Source organism: Pan troglodytes, chromosome 10, assembly GCF_028858775.2.
Source record: "Pan troglodytes isolate AG18354 chromosome 10, NHGRI_mPanTro3-v2.0_pri, whole genome shotgun sequence".
Classification (NCBI taxonomy): Eukaryota; Metazoa; Chordata; class Mammalia; order Primates; family Hominidae; genus Pan; species Pan troglodytes.
This window is the reverse complement of record NC_072408.2, coordinates 39,541,738-39,564,983: the sequence shown is the minus strand read 5'-3', so window position 1 is coordinate 39,564,983 and position 23,246 is coordinate 39,541,738. Positions and strand designations below refer to the sequence as shown.

At 46.9% G+C, this 23,246-nt stretch overlaps 3 protein-coding genes across 12 annotated transcripts in view; 1 reads left to right on the top strand and 2 right to left on the bottom strand.

Annotated features, from left to right (window-relative positions):
- Positions 1–1,453: 1,453 nt before the first annotated feature.
- On the bottom strand, positions 1,454–19,258 carry MIP (major intrinsic protein of lens fiber). Of its 2 annotated transcripts, XM_063786546.1 has the most exons (5): positions 19,129–19,258; positions 6,860–6,939; positions 4,282–4,446; positions 3,763–3,843; positions 1,454–1,823 (listed from the first exon to the last, which is right to left on the bottom strand). In XM_063786546.1, the coding sequence occupies exons 1-5, from the start codon at positions 19,256–19,258 to the stop codon at positions 1,638–1,640; spliced, it is 642 nt and encodes a 213-aa protein (XP_063642616.1). In that variant the 3' UTR covers positions 1,454–1,637. The 2 variants fall into 2 exon arrangements, with proteins under 2 accessions (XP_063642616.1, XP_001168857.1); XM_001168857.6 differs by lacking the exons at positions 6,860–6,939; positions 19,129–19,258 and adding an exon at positions 4,945–5,319.
- Positions 19,253–21,649, top strand: SPRYD4 (SPRY domain containing 4). The gene is made up of 2 exons (XM_001168831.6): positions 19,253–19,355; positions 19,702–21,649. Exons 1-2 carry the CDS (start codon positions 19,271–19,273, stop codon positions 20,238–20,240), a joined length of 624 nt encoding a protein of 207 aa, XP_001168831.1. The 5' UTR covers positions 19,253–19,270; the 3' UTR covers positions 20,241–21,649.
- Positions 21,616–23,246, bottom strand: part of GLS2 (glutaminase 2) — a 17,439-nt gene continuing 15,808 nt past the window's right edge. For 6 of the 9 annotated variants that reach the window (XM_509148.9, XM_063786544.1, XM_063786543.1 and 3 more), the window contains 3 exons: positions 22,785–22,861; positions 22,439–22,502; positions 21,616–22,307 (listed from right to left, as the gene is read on the bottom strand). In XM_509148.9, coding sequence (XP_509148.2) covers positions 22,151–22,307; positions 22,439–22,502; positions 22,785–22,861 — 298 coding nt within the window. In that variant the 3' untranslated portion in view covers positions 21,616–22,150. The remainder of the gene's footprint in view (positions 22,308–22,438; positions 22,503–22,784; positions 22,862–23,246) is intronic. The other 3 variants (XM_009425120.5, XM_009425124.3, XM_009425123.3) reach the window with 1 other exon arrangement.

Sequence of the window (23,246 nt, the reverse complement as noted above, 5' to 3'; positions counted from 1 at the left end):
TAGTTAGTTAGAAAAGTTAGGTTTTATTTGGGAGGAAGTAAAGAGCTGAAGTACAGGGAGGAATGGTCTTCTGGGATAGGGGATGTCCGTTGTATTATAGGTATAAATTTAAAGCTTTCAAAGTATGCAAGAGGCTCATAAAAGGAAGAAAGCAACCGTAAATATTCATTGAACAGTTGAGGGTCTCTTCTGGCCTCTGCTGAGATGATCTTGCCAAAAGGAAAATAAAATAGGGCTGTGCTCTGGCCCCCTGTAATCCCAGCTACTGGGGAGGCTGAAGCAGGAAGATCGCTTGAGCCCAGGATTTCTAGACTGTAGTGTGCGATGATCGTGCCTGTGAATATCCATTGCACTCCAACCTGGTCAACATAGTAAGACCCCCTCTCAAAAAAAAAAAAAAAAAAAAAAAAAAGAAGATAGGGCTCAAACAAATAATAATCTCCTGAATTATTAAGCATTTGAATAGAAGGAATCAATTTCTGGGGTATGAGGGAGTTAGAAGAGATTTGCTTCAAGATGAAAGGACAGATGACAGAGAGATGAAAATACACAGACACAAAACAAGAAAAAAAACACGGAACTAGTGATAAAAGCAGAAAGATGCCATTTGAGGAGTGTTTTGATTTGCTCTAAATAAATTAGAACAGCGTCAAAGCCTCTCCCCTCATGCCCCCTACTACCACCCGTTCATTTATTTGCTCCAGGAATCAGATTTCCTGTGTTGGCCTTAGGGAACAATTGTGGGGCTTAAATACCATCTGCCAGGCAGCCACAACAGTGGATGTCAGGCTGACCAGTTAAGCTGCTTAATTTTTCTAGATTCTAGGCTTGCTCAAGCTCTATTTAGGTTGGAAGCTCCTTGGCCCAGGACCTCTGAAGAGATCCATTATGTCAGAATGAACACAACCAGCCAGCGGATGTAGACAGGTTTACGTGGCTTTACAGAACAGCTAAATCCTAGTGTTCACTTTTCTCAGAGCTACTTCCCCACCCAAGTCCCTGGGGCAAGCATCCCTAAGATAAGTAGGCTATATATTCCCATTAACTTCCCCCCAATTCTTCAGTACACCTACATCCTGATCTGGGGCTAATACTCCATTTTCACCACCCACCTCCCTTGAGTCCCTTCTCCTAACCCTTGGAAGCCTTGTCTCCTCCACTTCTCTCCATCTGCCTCGTGTGAGGAGTAACTCCCTGCTTCTCTGTTCCCTCAGAAATCAAGAGCCACACACTTGACTGGCAGCAGGGTAAAGGCCAGAAACTTAAGGTGTCGGTTACCCAGTACTCACCATACTGGGTCGAGGAAGGGAGGTATAGGATGGCACCTCTTTTTGCTTCCTTAGCTCTCATGCCCCAAAACTCAGACACAGCCACACTCACATTCATATGCACAATCAGCACACACGGCGAAGGGTGGTGGGATGGGGAGGAAGGGAAGTTTGCACCAACCAGCTCATGAATGCAACTTGAAAGATTTCACACAGCAAAAGGAAAAAAAAAAAAAACAACCACATACATAAGTTAAAAAATAAAGAAGTACATGCCCCTCCCCACAGTCTCTTTCTTCATCTAGGGGCTGGCTAAACCCCTCCACGTAAACTCAGAAGCTTTCTACTCCCTCTATTCAGCTGGAGCTTCTACAGGGCCTGGGTGTTCAGTTCAACAGGTTCCCCTGTGACCTCTGGTTGTCCATTGGAGACATCGGGTTTGGCACCCTTGAGGACAGACAGTCTCTCAGAAATACTCTTGAGCCGGGGGAAGAGAAGAAAGTCGTACAGGAGGCTGCCCAGACCCCCTCCAATGATTGGGCCTACCCAGTACACCTGTGGAAAGAGAAAAGGAATACTCAGGCTTGGGGAGGGGACAGAGCAGCAACGCTGCTCTTTTTCCAGCCACCTTAGTGGAAAACAAGATATTGTACACTTGATATCTACAATAAACTCACCATTTATTTTCTGATTCATCAAATTACTCCTTTATCCCACACCTTAGCATGTGTATATTCTATTTGTTATCAATTTGCACTAGTTTGTATGTTGCTTTCAAAAAAATTTTATAAATTGTGGTAAAACACATATAAAATTTACCATATTAAATATTTTTGGGCCGGGCGTGGTGGCTCACGCCTGTAATCCCAGCACTTTGAGAGGCCGAGGTGGGCGGATCCCCTGAGGTCAGGAGTTCGAGACCAGCCTGGCCAATATGGTGAAACCCCATCTCTACTAAAAATAAGAAAATTAGCTGGGCGTGGTGGCAGATGCCTGTAATCCCAGCTACTCAGGAGGCTGAGGCAGGAGAATCGCTTGAACCTGGGAGGTGGAGGTTGCAGTGAGCTGAGATCGTGCCATTGCACTCCAGCCTGGGTGACAGAGTGACACACTGTCTCACAAAAAAAAAAAATAAAAAAAATAAATAAATAAATAAATAAATATTTTTGGACAGGCGCAGTGGCTTACGCCTGTAATCCCAGCACTTTGGGAGGCTGAGACGGGCGGATCACAAGACGGGCGGATCACAAGGTCAGCCATTTGAGAACAGCCTGACCAACAGGGAGAAACCCCATCTCTACTAAAAATATAAAAATTAGCTGGGCGTGGTGGCAGGCGCCTGAAATCCCAGCTACTCGGGAGGCTGAGGCAGGAGAATTGCTTGAACCCAGGAGGCGGAGGTTGCAGTGAGCTGAGATCCTGAGATCAAGCTCCACTGCACTCCAGCCTGGGTGACAGAGGGAGACTCCGTCTCAAAAAAATATATATATGTTTTTAAGTGTACAGTTTAGTAGTGTTAAGTATATTCACATTGTTGTGCAACCTATGTGTAGAACTTTTTCATCTTGCAAAGCTGTAACTCTATACCCATTAAACAACTGCCTATTCCACCCCACCCCCATCAGCCCCTGGTAACTATCCTTCTACTTTGCGTCTGTGAATTTGAGTACTCTAAGTACCCCATATAAATGTAATCATACAGTATTTGTCTTTTTGTGACTGGCTTATTCACTTAGCATAATGTCTTCAAGATTCATCCATGTTGTGGTATGTGTCACAATTTCCTTCCTTTTTACAGCTAATATTCCATTTATGTATATACCACATTTTGTTTATCCATTCATCCACTGAGGAACACTTGGGTTGCTTTTACCTCTTGGCTATTGTGAATAATGCTGTTATGAAAATGGGTGTACAGCTTTGAAAAATTTTTAAATTATTTCCATATGTTTGGCTTGCACAACATCAACATAAGCAATATTTATTGAGTGCTTACTTTATATCAGATTCTGTGCTAAATGTTTCTCACATATAACTTTCACACATTTCTCGTAATGTCCCATTTTATAGTAAAACAAACTGAAGCACAGAGTGATTATTTGCCCATGGTCACACACAAAGCCGATAACGTATTAGAACTGGAATGGGGCTGAGGCCCATCTGTGCTCACAACACATCTTGATCTCTGAGAGCAGAATTTATTCTGCTCATATTTAGTTGTCTCTCTTCATACCCCCTAGTTCAGCAACCAGTGAATACTCAGTGCATACTCCCTGACTAACCAGAGAAGGAAAAATATGAGCAAGAGCCTCTCCTTCTAGCAAAATCATGAATCCTGCTTACACAGGCATGCCAAACTCTCTGACAGCCCCCTTAGCTGAGTGCTGGTAGAGAAGCCAACACACACAGAAGGAAAGCAGGAATCCAGCCTGGAACCTGCAGTCCACAACCATCCAGAAGGGCTCCAGGATCTTGCCCCTCTCCCTTCACTCACCCAGTGGTTAGTGAAGTTCCCAGTGAGAATGGCAGGAGCAAAGGAGCGGGCAGGATTCATGCCTGCACCAGTATAATACATCTGCAAAAGAGACAGTTGTAACTGAGACACCCCCCTACTGCACCCCAGCTTCTCTCCCCACAACCCACATTGCCCCTGAGAGCTGCCATCTTTTCTCCAGCCAGCAGCAAGTGGAGAGGGACAGCCTGCATGACTCTCCAGGGGTTCCTGCAATGGGGTGAGGGCGACTGATGCCCTGTCTGGGAACAGACTATGGATCCATAGGCAAAGCCCATGTCTAGCCATGATACGTTCATTTCTACCTTGGGGTCAAGAAGGACTAGATATAGCAGTCACAAGAGAGGGATAGGGCAGAGTTGATTCCTTTGTGCCAGTAGAGAGTGCAATGGACAATGTTCATGTTTGACAGTGAAGTAGGCAGGAAGAACCCTTAAAAGCTGGGAAAGGTTTAGGGGCCCCGGAATCCTTGAATGAGAAGTTGCTCTCCTTCCTGCTTACCCCAAAGAGGTGCCCCAGGGCAAGGGAGAAGCCAACGGCCAGGGCCACGGAGCCCAGTTGGCCATTCCGCCTCTCGTCGTATGTGGCAAAGATGCAGAGCACGAACTGGAGCGTCAGGAAGATCTCCACTGTGGTTGCCTGGCCCACGCTCACCGCAGGGTGCAACTGTGCAAAGGAAGAAGAAGAGAGACAGCTCAGGAGGGCTGCCACAGTGTTACCTCCTCAAGACTTCCCCGGCAAGGATCTCGTTATGGCATCAGGTCCCTGGAGAGGAAGGATAATACAACCCCGTTCATAATCATTGTATTTGCATCTTAGCGTCTCCTAACAGTGCTCCTTCATGATGGAAATGATTGCAGCCACTTACATGTATGAGGAAACTGAGGCCTTGAAAGGTAAAATAAGTTTCCTTAAGAACCTGCAAGGAGTTGGAAGGAAAGCTGAAACTCAAACTCAGGTTTCTTAATTCTCAGTCCAGGGCCCTATGCCTTCCTTAAAGCTCTAAACCACCTGTCAATCCTCACCACTTCAACACACACATGCTCACACATGCACATATTGTCCCAGACCCCAGGGGAGCTGATTCACCTGCACCAGTCAGGGAGTCAGGGCAACAGAGAGTCAGGACACCAGGTTCCCCATCCCCTCTCAGCCAACCATTACCGTGTTGAGTGCTAGGTTTCCTCGGACGGCAGGTGGGGTAACGCTATACAGCACAGCGGCCCCAGCCACAGCTCCCAGGAGCTGGGCTGCCATATAGCAGAAGGCACGGAGCAGGGACATCTGGGAGCCCACAAGGAAAGCAAAAGTGACTGCAGGATTGACGTGGGCTCCACTGATGTGGCCCACAGACTGCACCAGTGTAGCCAGGGCCAAGCCAAATGCCATAGCCACCTGCAGAACATGCAGGGGTCCAGGAGCCCAGCGCAGTGAGGACCCCAGCCCAAAGAAGACATAGAAGAGGGTGGCAAAGAACTCAGCGAATATGGCCCTCCAAAAGGAGGCTGATCGCAGTTCCCACATGGCAGGGGGGATGGTCACAGTGCCTGGGTCCCTGCTACCCCCATGGCCTTGTCTGGGTGGACAGTCCCCTTTATAGAGGACTCTTAATCCCTGGGAGGGGCAGGCTGAGGTAGCAGGCCCAGCCTCTTAACCCCTTCACAGCTGTGGAGGGCTAAGTCCCCTCCCCTACATGGTAAAGATGCTGGATTTTCCCGCCTTTCTCAACTGGGAGATGAGCCGACAGACCCATGGCAGTGAGGGTGGGATTGGGGTCACAGCAAGAGAGACTACAAGAAGTGGGGGTGAAGAACAGCAGGACTGGAAGAGTCTGCCCTTCTGTGTGTGTCAAAATTGGGGTTCATTGTCCTGATTGACATCAACATTAGAATACTCTTCAGCTCTCTTTGGAAGGTCCATCAAGCTGAGCTCACTTCATGGCATTTGGGACTGAGCTCCTGGGGGCCTCAGCCTCCTCTGAGTCTGCCAGGGGTAAGGGTTGGGGGGAGTGGTAAGGAGTGGGGTTCAGCAGGGAAGTTGGATAACTAAAGAGAATTCTTTAGTTCCCAGGGATTAGAAGCCTTTCTCCCATTGGCTAGTTTGGGCTGGAATCTGTGGACCCTGCAGCTCTGGGACAAAATAGTTCTGCTGCGTCTGGCTTTCTCTGAGCCCGGGTTCCCTACCCCCAGTCCATGACGGCACCTCCCTTTTCAAACCCTAGGCCTGGCTTTTTAAACTACAGGGACCGACAGAGAGAAGACACTATCATCCCTGCATGGGCTGGGAGTGGGGTTGGAGGGATAGGAATAAGAAAGGGACTCGTATTTAAACCTTAGAATCAGCTTGTATTTCATCTTTCCTAACTCACATGGTCATAGCAAGAAGTACTGAAAGGAAGGAAACAGTCATGGCTATGAAGCAATGGGAAGGTCTAATGTCCTTTAATACAGCCATGATCAGCACACCCTAAGCCTTGATCCCCAGGGAAAGGTATGGGTGTGCTGGGATCAGATCTGGGGAAACAGCCGATCAAGGAGAGGGAAAAGGATAATATGGGGAAGGAAAGTTTGGGGAAAGAGGTTCAGTTGTGCTCGGGCTTGGTGAGGGACTTGGGACCTAGGCGTGGGGATGTGTGGTGATGGAGAAGGTAGAATGGGACATACTGATAGGTTCTACCATCTCCACATAGTGGCAAGTCATACCGGCCACAAACTTTTCTCATGAAGCACCAGAGAGCAGAAATTCGAGGCGAGGCCTGCAAGAATGGTGCCCAGCATGGGTCCTACCCAGTACACCTGTGGGGAGAGAGAAGGAACACAGATCAGGGGCTGTGCTTTCTCCTCATAATACCCAGCTTGGGGATGGACAGAAAGAGAGTTATAGTGAAGGTAGAGGGTCCATCTAACCTATCCACTGGCAGGAAGAGTTGCTGAGAACAGGTCAGAGAGCACCCAAAGGGTTTGGAGCTCTCAATTACATAGAAGAGAAACAGTCCACTAGAAGTCATTGGAATCTCCTATATTCTAGAAGCCTCATCAGTCTCCTGACTTAAGGCCCTGTAACCCTCAGTGCATCTCACCCAGTAATGCTCCCAGATCCCAGTCACCACTGCTGGCCTCAGGAAGCATGCAGGTTCACGCTGCCTCCAGAAAAGTTCCCCTGGACAGGATAAAGAGAGAGGGTAGCACATCATAGTGTTAAGAGCAGAGATTTTGGCCACAGATACTCTGGTCCAATTAGGTGAGGATAAAAAGTGACAGAACCAGCTGGGTGCAGTGGCTCACGCCTGTAATCTCAGCACTTTGGGAGGCCAACGCGGGTGGATCACCTGAGGTCAGGAGTTCGAGACCAGCCTGACCAACATAATGAAACCCCGTCTCTACTAAAAATACGAAAAATTAGCTGGCCATGGTGGTGGGTACCTGTAATCCCAGCTACTCGGGAGGTTGAGGCAGGAGAATCGTTGGAACCCGGGAGGCAGAGGTTGTGGTGAGCCAAGATCACGCCATTGTACTCTAGCCTGGGCAACAAGAGCGAAACTCCGTCTCAAAAAAAAAAAAAAAAAAAAAAAAAAAAGAACCAGTTACAACTGCTGGTGGGAATATAAACTGAGATATTACTTTTTTTTTTTTTTTTTTTTTTTTTTTTTAGACAGGGTTTCACCCTGTCACCCATGCTGGAGTCGAGTGGTGCAATCACAGCTCATTGCATTTTCAACCTCCTGGGCTCAAGCGATCCTCCTACCCCAGCCTCCCAAATAGCTGGGACTACAGGTGTTTACCACCATGCTCAGCTAACTTTTTTATTTTTTGTAGAGATGGGGTCTCACTGTGTTGCCTAATCTGGTCTCAAACTCCTGGGCTCAAGTGATCCTGTCACCTCAGCCTCCCAAAGTGTTGAGATTACAGGTGTGAGGCACTGTTCCCCACCTGAGATAATGACTTTGGGACACAGTTTAACACCTACTTATAAAGATGAACAAATTACATAATTTCTTTTTTTTTTTCTTTGAGACAGAGTCTCACTCTGTTGCCCAGGCTGGAGTGCAATGGCACAATCAGCTCACTGCAACCTCTGCAATTTTTATGTCTCAGCCTCCCAAGTAGCTGGGACTATAGAGGTGCCCACCACCATGCCCAGCTAATTTTTGTATTTTTAGTAGAAACGGGGTTTTACCATGTTGGCCACTCTGGTCTCGAACTCCTGACCTTAAGTGATCTGCCCCTCTCGGCCTCCCAAAGTGCTGGGATTACAGGTGTGAGCCACCATGCCAGGTCAAATTACATAATTTCTGACTCAGCATCTCCACTTCTCACTTATATACCCAAGAGAAACTTGGGTAGCACATCATGTAACTTTATGTAATTGTTGGCTGGGGGCAATGGCTCATGCCTGTAATCCCAGCACTTTGGGAGGCTGAGGCAGGCGGATCACCTGAGGTCAGGAGTTGGAGACCAGCCTGGCCAACATGGTGAAACCCCATCTCTACTAAAAATACAATAATTAGTCGGGCATGGTGGTGGGTGCCTGTAATCCCAGCTACTCGGGAGGCTGAGACAGGAGAATCGCTTGAACCCGGGAGGTGGAGGTTGCAGTGAGCCAAGATTGTGCCACTGCACTCCAGCCTGGGCGACAAGAGCGAAACTCAGTCTCAAAAATAAAATAAAATAAAATAAAATAAAGTAATTGTCAAGGTTCTAGTTTTTCTATTGGATGGATGGTTAGAAATGATGCTTAATCATCATTATTAAAAACAAATAAGTGGGAGCCATATATATAGGCCAATGAGGAGAGGATATCATGAACAACAAAATATTCTGTGTACCCCAAATTAATTAAAAACAGCAGTGACAACAATATATGCTTTACCACTTTCTAGTTGGGCAAGTTATCCCCGCTATATATAGGTTCCAGGAGGGCAGGGCCCATGTCTGATTTTTCACCAGTGCGAACCTGGTGCTTAACACACAGAAGGCAGTAAATAAATATTTGCCGAATAGATTAGATTAGCATAAGCTTGCTTGCTTTTTTTTTTTTTTTTTTTGAGACAGAGTCTCTCACTCTGGAGTGCAGTGGTGCCATCTCAGCTCACTGCAACCTCCACCTCCTGGGTTCAAGCCTCCCAAATAGCTGGGATTACAGGTGCACGCCACCACACCTGCCTAATTTTTGTATTTTTAGTAGAGACAGGGTTTCACCACGTTGGCCAGGCTGATCTCGAACTCCTGGCCTCAAGTGATCCGCCTGCCGAGGCCTCCCAAAGTGCTGGGATTACAAGCCTGAGTCACTGCACCTGGCCAGATTAGCATAAGCTTTCTGAGTCTCAGTTTCCTCTGTATCAAATAAGATAATGTAGGTAAAGAGACCAGTACAGTGTCTGGCACAGAATAAAGCATTTAAAAACAGGAGCTACCTGCACCTGTAGTCCCAGCAAATCAGGAGGCTGAGGTAGGAGGATCGTTTGAGCTCAGGAGTCAGAGAGCAGCATGGGCAATATGGCAAAACCCCTCCTGTACAAAAAATACAAAAATTAGCCAGGCACAATGGCACACATCTGTAGTCCCAGCTACTGGGGAGGCTGAGGTGGGAGGATGACTTGAGCCTGGGAAGTAGAGGTTGCAGTGGACTGAGATGGCACCACTGCACTCCAGCCTTGGTGACAGAGTCAGGCCCTGTCTCAAAAAAAATTGAAAATTTGGCTGGGTGCGGTGGCTTACACCTGTAATCCCAGCACTTTGGGAAGCTGAGGTGGGCGGATCATCTGAGGTTGGGAATTCAAGACCAGCCTAGCCAACATGGCAAAACCCCATCTCTACTAAAAATACACAAAAAAATTAGCCAGGCGTCATGGTGTTCACCTGTCATCCCAGCTACTTGGGAGGCTGAGGCAAGAGAATCACTTGAACCCAGGAAGTGGAGGCTGTGGTGAGCTGAGATCACACCACTGCACTCCAGCCTGGGAGACAGAGTGAGACTCCGTCTCAAAAAAAAAAAAAAATTATAATTAAAAAATTTAAAAAGTAAACAGAAACCACTCAATGGGGTTTTATTAACAGGAACGGGTTATCTCTACCCACTAATCCTGTAGCCTCTTATAATAAGAGATGGAACAGCAAAGGGCAGTTAATTCAATCTCTTATAGATGACAAATAAAATGGCTAGCTTTCCTTATCTGCAGCTACCATCCTCTTGCCTCTATTCTTCATCAAACGTTGACAAGAATTCCATGGAGAACTAAACCTCGGCCCATTTCCTTTGACATCAGTCTCCCCACTTAGATAAATGCCAGCCTCTTTCAAACCTAACTAGAGATGAACTCTTAAAAGCTTACTTGAGTTTTTGCATAGATTTACATACAATTAGTATGCTTATTGTTTTCTACTAGCCTAGCCTTTTATTTTTATTTTTTTTACAGACATAGTCTCACTGTGTTGCCCAGGCTGGAGTGCAGTGGCGCTATCAAAGGTCATTGCAGTCTTAAACTTCTGGGCTCATGCAATCCTCCCACCTAAGCCCCCTGAGTAGCTGAGACTACAGGCACGTGCCACTGCACCCAGCTTATTTAAAAATTTTTTTTAGAGATGAGGTGTTACTGCGTTGCCCAGGCTAGTCTCAAACTCCTGGCTTCAAGCCAACCTACCGATTCTACCACCTCAGCCTCCCAAAGTGCTGGGATTACAAGCATAAGCCATAGAACCTGGCCTCTTTTTTTTGAGACGGGGTCTTGCTCTGTCTCAAAAAAGGAGAGACTCCAGGCTGGGGTGTAGTGACGCAATCTCCCAGGCTCAAACAATCCTCCCACCACCTCAGCCTCCCAAATAGCTGGGACTACAGGCATGCACCATCACACCTAGCTAATGTTTGTATTTTTTGTAGAGATGGGGTTTTGCCGTGTGACCCAAGCTTATCTTGAACTCTTGGGCTCAAGCAATCTGCCTGCCTTGGCCTCCCAAAGTGCTGGGATTACAGGCGTGAGGCACCTCACCCAGCCTTAGCCTAGCCTTTTAAACAAAAAAACAACAAAAAACAAATACAATCCAGGCGCAGTGGCTCACGCCTGTAATACCAGCCCTTGGGAGGCCGAGGCGAGCGGATCATGAGGTCAGGAGATCGAGACCATCCTGGCTAACACGGTGAAACCCCGTCTCTACTAAAAATACAAAAAATTAGCCGGGCGTGGTGGCGGGCGCCTGTAGTCCCAGCTCCTCGGTAGGCTGAGGCAGGAGAATGGCGTGAACCAGAGAGGTGGAGCTTGCAGTGAGCCGAGATTGCACCACTGCACTCTAGCTTGGGCGACAGAGCAAGACTTCATCTCAAAACAAAAAACAAAAAAAGGCTGTGTCTCCCTTCAGAAGTGGGATGCACCTGTGGTCCCAGTTACTTGGAAGGCTGAGGCGGTGAGCTGTGATGGTGCCACTGCACTCCAGCCTGGGCAACAGAGTGAAACCCTGTCTCAAAACAACACCATAAAATAACCAGGCCTTAGCCTGGTTCACTGAGCCTGTGGAGGTTGAGGCTGCAGTGGGCCATGATTGCACTACTGCACTCCAGCCTGGACCACAGAGTGAGACTCTGTCTTAAAAAACAAAACAAAACAAAAACAAAAACAAAAGAAAAGAAATCTGCCAAGGAAGGTGACTTTGGAGAATTGCCTAGGAATAAGGGGATTTCTGGGGTCTAACCCTCCCGGGTGATGCCAGGACACACTCCAATTCATCTTCCTCTTTTTTTCTTGTTCACTTGTTCCCCCCTTTGCTATTATTCTACTTCATTCTTGTATTTGGGGTTCTTTTCAGGGATTGCAAAATGTTTTTAGCTATAGATTCTCCACCTTTCTTTTCTTCTGGCATTAAGTAAGTATACAAATGTTTTTGAAGTTTTTTCCAACAGGGACTATGAAAATGGAGAAAGGATTTGTAAAATAACAAATTTGAGTAATTACAAAGTTATTATAAATCTTAATGGCTCCTAGCAGTAATCACCCTGAATTCTCATTTGTCTCTATACTTAACTGAGTTAGCTCTTGATTACTAATGATCAGTCTTTCAAACTTTAGGACAGTGACAGTGATCCTAGCTTACTCCCCACTTCAATAAGGAAGGTTCCATTGCTTAGTCCCAGAGAGTGCTATACAACCATAATCCATAGTAATAGAGAGCAAGTGGGTCTATATAGCTTAGGAAATCTGCAGGCAGAGCTATTTTTCTTGCTGTGTTCCTCCACAGTGGGTCCCATGTGATTACCATAGTCACCTCTAAGGATGTCCAGGACTGACTCACCATCTTACTGCAGCTACTCCCTAGCCAGCTCATATTATCAGGACCTGAAGAATATATCAGGTTTGAGTTCCATAAACGATCTACGCTGGACAGGTGTGGTGGCTCGTGCCTGTAACCTCAACACTTTGGGAGGCCAAGGCAGGAGGACTACCTTGTCAGGAGTTCAAGTCCAGCTTGGGCAACATAACAAGACCCTGTCTCTACAAGAAATTTTTAAAAATTAGAGGGTGTGGTGGCACGTGCCTGTAGTCTTAGCTACTCAGGAGGCTGAGGTGGAAGGTTCACTTGAGTCCGGGAATTCAAGGCTACAGTGAGCTATGATTATGTCACTGCATTCCAGCCTGGGTGATGGAGCGAGACTGTGTCTCTTTAAAAGAAAACAAAATAGTATTTTATTGCCTATCCGGCCAGATTGTAAAAATATAAATAAATGTAAATATATATAAATAAATTATATATATAAATTATATATAAAATAAATAAATAAAATGTAAAAGGAAAAATAGCCAGTCATGGTGACTCATGCCTGTAATCCCAGCACTTTGGGAGGCCAAGGCAGGAGGATCACCAGAGGCCAGGAGTTCAAGGCTGCAGTAAGCTTATGGCACCACTGCACTTTAGCCTTGGCAACAGAGGGAGACTCTCTTCAAAACAATAAATAAAGGCCAGGCGCAGGGGTTCACACCTGTAATCCTAGCACTCTGGAGGCCGAGGCAGGCAGATTACTTGAGGCCAGGAGTTCATGACCAGCCTGGCCAACATGGTGAAACCCGTCTCTACTAAAAATATAAAAATTAGCTGGGCATGGTGTTGTATGCCTGTAGTCCCAGCTACTTGGGAGGGTGAGGCAGGAGAATGGCTTGAACCCGGGAGGTGGAGGCTGCAGTGAGCTGAGATCATGCCATTGCACTCCAGCCTGGGTGACAGAATGAGACTACGTCTCACAAAAAAAAAAAAAAATAAATAAATAGATAAAATAAAAATAATAAAAACAAAATAAAATAAATACAAATAAATGAGCTGGGTGCAGTAGCACATGCCTGTAGTCCCTGCTATTTGGGAGCCTGAGGTTAAGGATTGCTTGAGCCCAGGAATTTAAATCCAGCCTGGACAGTGTAGGCAGACCTGTCTCTTAAAAAAAAAAAATCAAAGTATAAATGAATTGACGTGTGAATCACATATAAACATAAGTTATTATTATCATATATTGAACATCCTCTCTAGTGATTTCATTGTGGATGAATGGAGATGCAGTCCTCAGGAACTAGGTGACTATCCATCTCTGCTTCCACCGTACAGAATCTCTATCCCAGCCCCCTACTCAGAATGCCAGGTCAGCATGTAACCCAGCTCCATTGTGTGGACAGTTTCAGCAGGACAAAGGCCCCAGCATAGCACAAGCCAGCCCAGCAGCCCCTTTGGCTAGCTCCTGAGGCCCTCCCCACCCCCTGCCCTTCTCTCTCTTTCTCTGGTTATGCTTTGCTGACTGCTGACTACTGGCAAAGTCCAGAACAATCACCAAGCACTGAGTGCATCATCTTTCTCCCATCCATAGTTAAGGGATCCAATTAGCACTTGGATCAGGCCAGGATTCCCACAAATTAGAAATGGGGTAATCCAAGAAATCAAGTAATAAAGAGATTAGCCCACCTTGCCTCCTCCTTTCTTTTCCTAGGGAGTCAGATACAACTTCAAGCCAAGCAGACCAGTGCTCACTATGGTCAGGTTCTGTTCTAAGCATTTTATATTTATCTCATGTATTGGTATTTTTTAGGGTTGTACCTTCCGTTTATTCCCTACTTACCATATACCCTCTCTTTGGATGACCTCATCTACATCTACATCCACCTCACCCTTGAGATGCATATCCATATATCTATAGAACATTTCATTTAGCCTGTCCAAAACTGAACTGATTATCTTCTCATCCAAACATGCTTCTCCTTCTGCATTCCCTTATTAAGTCAGAAAGTCAGAAACTTATGAATCAGCTTTGACACCTTCCCTCATCCTCTCACTTCCATCTAATGTCACCAAAGCTCCAAGAATTCTACCTCTCAGTTAACTGAGTCTGCACCACGTTTCACCTGAGAACTTTAGTGGTCTCAGACCCTGTTTGTCCCTGTTTCTAGTCTCGTCCCTTCCAATTCATTCTCCATATTGCTGCCAGCTTTATCTTTATATGGTACCCATAATTTGTAACTTCTCTGTGTTCCCTTCAACAGTTCCTGAATGCCTGAAAGACAGTCTAAACTCCTTCTCATGGCATGTAAGCCACTTCATCATCCAGCCTCAAGTTTTCCAACTGCTTTCCTTGTCTCCCCAACATGAGACTCTGGCAATATCGTGTTCCTTGTGGTTCCTTCCAATATTCTGTTCTAAATTTCATAACGCAGTGCGTTAGTCTAAGCTGTTCCTGTTGCCTCAATGTCTTTCCCGTTTTGTCTGTTAAGTAAAATTCTATCATATTCTAATTATTTTGCATTTAAGTTAAGAATTATAGGCTGGGTGTGGTCAGCACTTTGGGAGGCTGAGGTGGGCGGATCACTGGACGCCAGGAGTTCGAGACCAGCCTGGGCAACGTGGTGAAACCCCGTCTCTACTAAAAATACAGCCAGGCATGGTGGTGCGCATCTGTGATCCCAACTACTTGGGTGGCTGAGGTAGGAGAACTGCTTGAACCCAGGAGGCGGCGTTTGCAGTGAGCTGAACTGCACTGCAGCCTGGGTGACAGAGCGAGAATCTGTTTAAAAAAAAAAAAAAAAAGAATTATAATTACAATGAGCAACGAGGCAGCTAAATCATCTGAATGAGGAAGGTGAGTTTATCAAATGAATGGTCAGCCTGTAAAAGGTAAATAATACAAGAGATGACAAGCAAGGCTATTCCCTGAATAAGGAATAAAGTAATGGATGTGTCTTAAGTGACGGTGTGAGGGATGTGTAGTGATTGCTTCAGCTCTCACAGGAACCAAAGGGGAAATCCTACAGAAACACAATCCTGGAACCTTCCCATTACTACCAAAATGCAAAGTATTGACAGAGCAGGACTTTGCTGAAGGAAATCTCTAAGCTCTCTTCTCACGTTATTTAGCTGACTGAAAAGTCTGGGCCATGCTGACCCCTGGTGGAGACAATGGGCCACTGCACTCCAAACTGGTGGCGAGGCCGGGCGGGAGGCCAAGACGGGTAGATCGCTTGAGGAAAGGGGTTCAAGATCAGCCTGGCCAACACGGTGAAACCCCGTCTCTATTAAAAATACAAAAAATTAGCCAGGCATGGTGGTGCATGCCTGTAGTCCCAGCTACTCGGGAGGCTGAGGCAGGAGAATCGCTTGAACCTGGGAGGCGGAGGTTGCGGTGAGTTGAGATCACGCCACTGAACTCCAGCCTGGGTGACAGAGCCAGACTCTGTCTCAAAAGAAAAAAAAAAAACTGGTGGAGAGAATGAGCCACTGCAGTCCAAAAAATATGGGAACAAAACTTTTTTTTTTTTTTTTTTTTTTAGACAGGGTCTCACTTCGTTGCCCAGGCTCACTGTAGCCTCGACCTCCTGGGCTCAAGCAATCCTCGTGCCTCAGCTTCCCAATTAGCTGGGACTACAGCCGTGCACCACCACACCTGGCTAATTCTAAAATTTATTTTGTAGAGATACGGTCTCCCTATGTTGCCCAGGCTGGTCTCGAACTCCTGGGCTCAAGTGATCCTCTCACCTCAGCCTCCCAAAGTGCTGGGATTACAGGCATGAGCTACCATGCCCAACCACCCTCTCCTTTTATACTCATTCGTTTTAATGAGCACATATTCTGTGGTAAAGGGAACACTAAGGCCCTGGGGCAAAGAGAACACAGTATTTAATCACCTTTCTTAAGAATTCACGACCTAAGCCGGGAGTGGTGGCTCATGCCTGTAATCCCAGCACTTTGGGAGACTGAGGCAGGTGGATCACAAGGTCGGGAGTTCAAGAACAGCCTGACCAAGATGGTGAAACCCCCGTCTCTACTAAAAATACAAAAAAATTAGCCAGGTGTGGTGGCAGGTGCACGTAATCCCAGCTATTCAGGAGGCTGAGGCAAGAGAATCGCTTGAACCTGGGAGGCGGAGGTTGCAGTGAGCCAAGATCACACCACGGCACTTGAGCCTGGGCAACACAGTGAGACTCTGTCTCAAAAAAAAAAAAAGAATTCACAACCTAATGGGTGATATAGGTTTCACTCAGCAGCACTGGGGAGAATGGAGACAAGTTAGACGGCTGATGCAGTTGACGGTGGGGGCTGGTAGGAGTAGGGGGAATGTGATAGGGATTCAGTGACAATCAGATATGTGAGAGGAGACAGACAAGCCAAGGACTCCATGGTTTCTGGGCAACTGGCTGAATATGGGTTGCAATTCATGAGATTCCCTCACTTGCTTAACCATTTCTGCTTTTCAAGCCATAGGTATGGCTTTTGGGAAGTCTCTTCCCACCACTCTCAAATATACTAAATCAGAGGTTTCTCCTTTGTTTCCTGAGCATCCTGTATGACTTCAGTCATGGCACCTAGTGAATTATACTGCAATGGCCCTGTGAACTCTTGAAGAAATCATGTTTTGTGAAAATGAACAAAGAAGGTAGGCAGTAGTCATATCATGTAAAGCCTTGTGACCATGTAAGGGAATTTGAGGCAGGCACATTAACAGATTTAAGCAGGGAGGTTGCATGTCTGACTGTAATGCCGACATTGAATTAGAAGCAGACAGATAGAAGCTGGCAGATCAGCTTAGAAACTACTCACATTTCTACATTGAAATGAGAAAGCCTTGGCCAGGCGCGGTGGCTCATGCCTGTAATCCCAGAACTTTGGGAAGCAGAGGCGGGCAGATCACCTGAGGTCAGGAGTTTGAGACAAGCCTGGCCAACATGGCAAAACCCTGTCTCTACTAAAAGTACAAAAATTAGCAGGGCGTGGTGGTGGGCGCCTGTAGTCCCAACTACTTAGGAGGCTGAGGCAGGAGAATTGCTTGAACCTGGGCAGTGGAGGTTGCAGTGAGCCGAGACTGTGCCACTGCACTCCAGCCTGGGTGACAGAGTGAGACTCAGTCTCAATAAAAAAATAATAAAATAAAATAAATAAATAAAAGAAATGAGAAAGCCTTAAGGCCAAGGATGACAGTGGCCTGAACTAGGGCCATGTGCACCATTCAAGGCAGTTACCACTCTGGGAGAGGAGGAAGAATTTTTGGTTAGTTATTTAGGCTTTTAAATATCTAGGCCAGAAGCCAGGTGTGGTGGCTCACACCTGTAATCCCAGCACTTTGGGAAGCTAAGGTGGGTGGATCACTTGAGGTCAGGAGTTCGAGACCAGCCTGGCCAACATGGTGAAACCCTGTCTCTACTAAAAATACAAAAATTAGGCCAGGTGCAGTGGCTCACGTCTGTAATCCCGGCACTTTGGGAGGCTGAGATGGGTGGATCACCTGAGGTCAGGAGTTTGAGACCAGCCTGACCAATATGGTGAAACCCGTCTCTACTAAAAATACAAAAATTAGCGGCATGCGCCTATAGTCCCAGCTACTCAGGAAGCTGAGACAAGAGAATTGCTTGAACCCGGGAGGCGGAGGTTACAGTGAGCCAAGGTTGCGCCACTGCACTCCAGCCTGGGCAACAGAGTGAGACTCAGTCTCAAATAAAAATTAGCCAGGTGTGGTTGGTGGGCACCTGTAATTCCAGCTACTCAGGAGGCTGAGACAGGAAAATTGCTTGAACTCCAGAGGCAGAGGCTGCAGTTAGCCAAGATCAAACCACTGCACTCCAGCCTGGGTGATAGAGTGACACTCCGTCTCAGAATATACATTTTAAAAATATATATCTAAAATCCTTTTTTGAGGGGTAGGAGGATGGAGGTGGGATGTATGTTGCTATTGCACTGGCCAGCAGAACCTTGAGAAGTGGACTGATTCAAAACATGTAGGCCTGGCATAGTGGCTAACACCTGTAATCACAGCACTTTGGGAGGCAAAGGTGGGAGGGAGGATGGCTTGAGCCCGAGAATTCGAGAACAACTTGGTCAACAAAGTGAAACCCCCGTTTCTACAAAAAAGTTAACGGGGCATGGTGCGTGCACATGTGGTCCCAGCTACATGGGAGGCTGAAGCAGGAAGATCGCTTGTGCCTCGGAGATGAAGGTTGCAGTGAGCTGTGTTTGCGCCACTGTGCTGCATGCAGCCTGGGTGACAGAATGAGACCCTGTCTCAAAAAATAAAATAAAATGGAATGCAGATCGAAATGTTCAATATAGGCTGTCCATAATCTCCTACCTCATACCCTGAACCAAAATATTGCTACTCTTGGTTAAGTTCAGAAAACTGAATGCTGAGTTAAACCATCCGTTCCTAGCCTTGAACATACAAAACCAACATTAACAGTATTTATGTATTTACTATTAATTATAAACAACTGTGAATTACCCAATGGTTGCTATTTGCCAATATATATCTAGATTAATTATTATTATTATTATTTTTTGAGATGGAGTCTTGCTCTGTCACCAGGCTGGAGTGCAGTGGCAGAATCTCGGCTCACTGCAACCTCCCACTCCCTGGTTCAAGCGATTCTCCTGCCTCAGCCTCCCGGGTAGCTGGGATTACAGGCGCGCGCCACCACGCCCGGCTAATTTTTGTACTTTTGGTAGAGGCGGGGTTTCACCATATTGGCCAGGATGGTCTTGATCTCCTGACCTCGTGATCCGCCTGCCTCGGCCTCCCAAAGTGCTGAGATTACAGGCGTGAGCCACCGCACCCGGCCTAGATTATTCTCACTTAATTATTACTAAGGTCTGTATATAATTTCTATTTTATAAATTAGAACACTAAGGCTCAGAAAAGTGGAGTGAGTTGCCCAAACTCACACAGTGAAGCCGGGATCAAAGCTAATTACAGTACTGTCTAATTTTAAAATCTATACTTCTAAGCATCTGGCTACACTATATCTCTAAAAGTTTTACGTAGTTCAAATGTGAGCAGCGTTCGTCTACGCAGAAAAACTGAATAAGCAGCATTAACCGCGGGTAGAAACAGAACAGAAACCACTACCTTGGCGGCCGCCCGCCCCCGGGCGTCGCTCTACGTCATAACACTGCGCGGCCGCCCCTCGCGCACCACGTGCTAGGGGAGCGGGCGGGCAGATGGCTGTGTTTGTAAGCGGGAGGCGTGCCCGGTTCATCCAAGGCGCAAGATGGCGCTGCTTTTTGCACGTTCTTTGCGCTTGTGCCGCTGGGGAGCCAAACGATTGGGAGTTGCCTCCACAGAGGCCCAGAGAGGTAGGATTATCTGTTTTTACTCTTTTACCTCCAGAATGGCTGCCGTCTATTATTCCCAGACCCCACTCCGAGAAGCAACTCCAACCCTCTCGGGTCTTTTCCTTCCTTACCTGCCTTGGTCTCGAGATTCCAAACCTGTGATACCATTTGGTTTCTTTAAATTCCGAGTTTTTCAGCTCCGTGAGCTATCCGTAGTAAAGCGACCTCGCGACTCTCTTGCCCGCTTGGCATTCTGACTCTTCCCTAGTTGCTCGTGTATCATGGCTGCCTGCCTCAGATCTGAATATATCACCAGCCCTAGGGTTCTAGCCCCTGTTATTATCCCGTCTTTTTGCTCTGCCCGCAGGCGTCAGTTTCAAACTGGAAGAAAAAACCGCCCACAGCAGCCTGGCACTCTTCAGAGATGATACGGGTGTCAAATATGGCTTGGTGGGATTGGAGCCCACCAAGGTGGCCTTGAATGTGGAGCGCTTCCGGGAGTGGGCAGTGGTGCTGGCAGACACAGCGGTCACCAGTGGCAGACACTACTGGGAAGTGACAGTGAAGCGCTCCCAGCAGTTCCGGATAGGAGTGGCAGATGTGGACATGTCCCGGGATAGCTGCATTGGTGTTGATGATCGTTCCTGGGTGTTCACCTATGCCCAGCGCAAGTGGTACACCATGTTGGCCAACGAGAAAGCCCCAGTTGAGGGTATTGGGCAGCCAGAGAAGGTGGGGCTGTTGCTGGAGTATGAGGCCCAGAAGCTGAGCCTGGTGGATGTGAGCCAGGTCTCTGTGGTTCACACGCTACAGACAGATTTCCGGGGTCCAGTGGTGCCTGCCTTTGCTCTCTGGGATGGGGAGCTGCTGACCCATTCAGGGCTTGAGGTGCCCGAGGGCCTCTAGTATGTCCATTACTGGAGTCCCTAATCACGCCTTTGGCCAGCCTCCTTTTGAAAGTGTCTGAAGCCTTTTTACTTTGCCTCAAGCAACCTCTAGCTCCCACAATTCAGTGTTGGATCCTCTGTGCAATATCATAATCATCTTCCTCATCCCCTACCTTGTGAAAGCTAGGCATACAGCCAAACCCTCCTTTTCCCCACCCACCAACTACTGCCAATTTCCTAGGCTACCATGGGTGTATCTTCCCTGACCTGCTTCCTTCAGTCTCTCTGCCTCCCTTTGCCCAGGCCTTTCTCAGACTGTATTCCATCCTGGGGTCTTATCATTCAGCTTTGTTTGAATTTATTAATCACCATGATACCTCTCCCTCCCTTTGTCCACATGTAACTTGTTCTTGGGGCTCTACCAGATCGCTGAAGAGTAAATCCTTTCTACCTCTGGCTGAAGGAGTGGTGCAGTCAATGACTTGGCCCTTTTTCTACAGCACATTTAGAGTTTGGGCTCTGGCTCCCTCAGTAAGTGCTTTATTAACTCAGTGTGTCAAAATGAAAACAGAGCCCTCCTTCCCCAGTAGCTCAGTGCCACAGACCTTCAGCCCCACACAGCTGTAGCTATCCTTACCCTGAGTCCATCTACCTTAAATCTGTACCTCTGACACCCAGCCAGTCTGTCATAATCATTATCCCAGTTATAACCTTGACCAAAGGGGAAGAGAGACACTTGGGCGATATCTAGGGGATGAGTGCTAGAAACTATTTATTTATTTTTTGAGACAGAGTCTCACTCTGTCACCCAGGCTGGAGTGCAGTGGCATGATCTTGGCTCACTGCAAACTCTGCCTTTTGGGTTCAAGCGACTCTTGTGCCTCAGCCTCCTGAGTAGCTGGGATTACAGGTGTGTGCCACCATGCCCGTCTAATTTTTATATTTTTAGTAGAGATGGGGTTTCACCATATTGGCCAGGCTGGTCTCGAACTCCTGGCCTCATGTGATCAGCCCACCTTCGCCTCCCAAAGTGCTGGGATTTCAGGCGTGAGCCACCACACCCGGCCAAAACTGTTTATTCTTGAGAAATTCCATCTTCATTTCTGCCACAGTTGGAACTTCCCGAGGAAGGAAGGAGGCCTGAGGTTTTGCACAATCTGTTTCAGAGCCTGTTTAGACTCAAACCTACGCTTCCCTTGGCAGCAGAATACACTTAACCTAAAGCAGTATTTGGAGTTGAGAAAAACCTGGTGGGGTAAGTGAATATGTACTGTTTGGTAGGGTAGGTAGAGAAGCTGTGCTTTGACCCTGTGATTCCATCTTTTTCTACCTTCTATGATGGTGATGAAGCTAGATACCCCTAGGGAAGAAAGAAGGACTGGGTTTAGCAAAAATGATTTGGTAATTAAAGTTTATTTGAACACAAAATACTTTCTCTGTCTATAAAATTGGCTGTTAGCAGTAGCAGCAGCATGTCCTGGCCAAGGGGAGTAGATTTCTCCAGACTACTAAAGCCATGTATATAGCCATTCCCACTTCCCATATTCTGTGGATATGTACATGTGCATGGTAGCTAGAGTCCCTCCACCAGAGTATCTCTCTCATGATGGTTTCTTCAGGGAGAGGAAGAGGAGACCTGGGTGAAGAGCTGGGATGGTTTTGAGTGGGGCAAGCCATTAGGCTGTACCTTGAAGCCCATTCTCTCTGGATAGCTCTACTGCAGGTGTCCTCTGAGGCCCTTCTCTGTACTCTGTCTGCTGAGGGAATGGGGTATTTTGACTCCCATAGAAAGCACTAGCCTAAGTCACCAAATGACTGCTTGGTCCCCACTGAAGCAGTGTAGCTCTCCATAGTATTTTTGGTGGTTATGGATTACATGTGTGGCCAGCTCATGCTTTTTCTTGAGCAGGGGCTGTCCATGACCTGTGCTCATACCATGCTTTCTAAGTTCTCTTTGGACAGGGCCTCAGCTGCTGCCTCAGCCTGAGTCTCAGAGAGTGTGTAGGAGTCCTGGTAATCTTGAAGCAGTTTGACCACCTCCAGATGGTTGAACTGCACAGCATCATCCAGGGGAATGTTGCCCCACCTGAGAGGAATAATGATATGATCAGGCAAAGGAGACGTGGAGAGTGTGGTGGTTGTATATATTTGCATGGTGGCTGGAGGGTAGGTGGAGAAGCTGTGCCCACCCTCCTCCACTTTTAGCCTATTCCTCACCTGTCCTTGGCAAAAGGATTCACTTTGCAAGCCTCGATCAGGAATTTAACAACTTCGATGTGTCCTAGGAATATGGGCAGAAGGAAAATGAGAAGGCGCAGGTCTTGAACCCTTTGGTGCAGACACTTAGCCACTGAAGTCTTTACCAAGAGGGGAGGGGAAAAGGCCTCTTCCCATTTTGTACCCTGCAGCACTCAGTCATAGTCTAGCTGCAAACCGAAGGGTGTCTAGATAAAACTAGTTGCTGCCCCTATAACCTTGAGGGCACATATAATGAAGGTACTTTTGGTGAAAAAGAAAGGGTCTTATGATTACCCTCCTCCTCCCCTCCTTAACCCTTCAGTACCTTCAGCTGCAGCAACATGCAGAGCTGTGCGCGAGTCATAGTCTTTCTGTTCCATATCCATGGCTGACAAGGCAAACCTGAGGGTAGTGGGAAAGCAGCTAGAGTTGCCTAGATCAGACTGGAATCACAGGTGTTCTTTGTGAACTGGTGTCAGACTGGATGAGTTTCAGAGAAAGTGAAACAGCCTATAGCCAGATTTGTTGGCTCTGAATAATCTTTTTTCCATATCCAGATGAGACTGTTATACTCATATTAGAGAGATGGGAATGTGATCCTTCCAGAAATATCACTCACTGCCTACCTGTGGTAAGTGCCCATTTGAGGCAGGGTACCTACTTCCTAGGACACTGCTCTTAACACTCAATAACAATGGCTAACATTAATTATCATAGAGCAGGCAGTTTACTTTTTTTAAAAAAATCTCCTTTTTAAAAAAAATTTCATTTAAATGCAATCTATATC

Coding starts and splice junctions, on each gene's coding strand:
- MIP (XM_001168857.6), bottom strand. CDS start 5,304: ATGTGGGAACTGCGATCAGCCTCCTTTTGGAGGGCCATATTCGCTGAG. Junction 4,447..4,944: donor GAAACCTAGCACTCAACACG/GTAATGGTTGGC, acceptor TCCTTTGCACAG/TTGCACCCTGCGGTGAGCGT. Junction 3,844..4,281: donor CCCTGGGGCACCTCTTTGGG/GTAAGCAGGAAG, acceptor TCTCTTTTGCAG/ATGTATTATACTGGTGCAGG.
- SPRYD4 (XM_001168831.6), top strand. CDS start 19,271: ATGGCGCTGCTTTTTGCACGTTCTTTGCGCTTGTGCCGCTGGGGAGCC. Junction 19,356..19,701: donor CTCCACAGAGGCCCAGAGAG/GTAGGATTATCT, acceptor CTCTGCCCGCAG/GCGTCAGTTTCAAACTGGAA.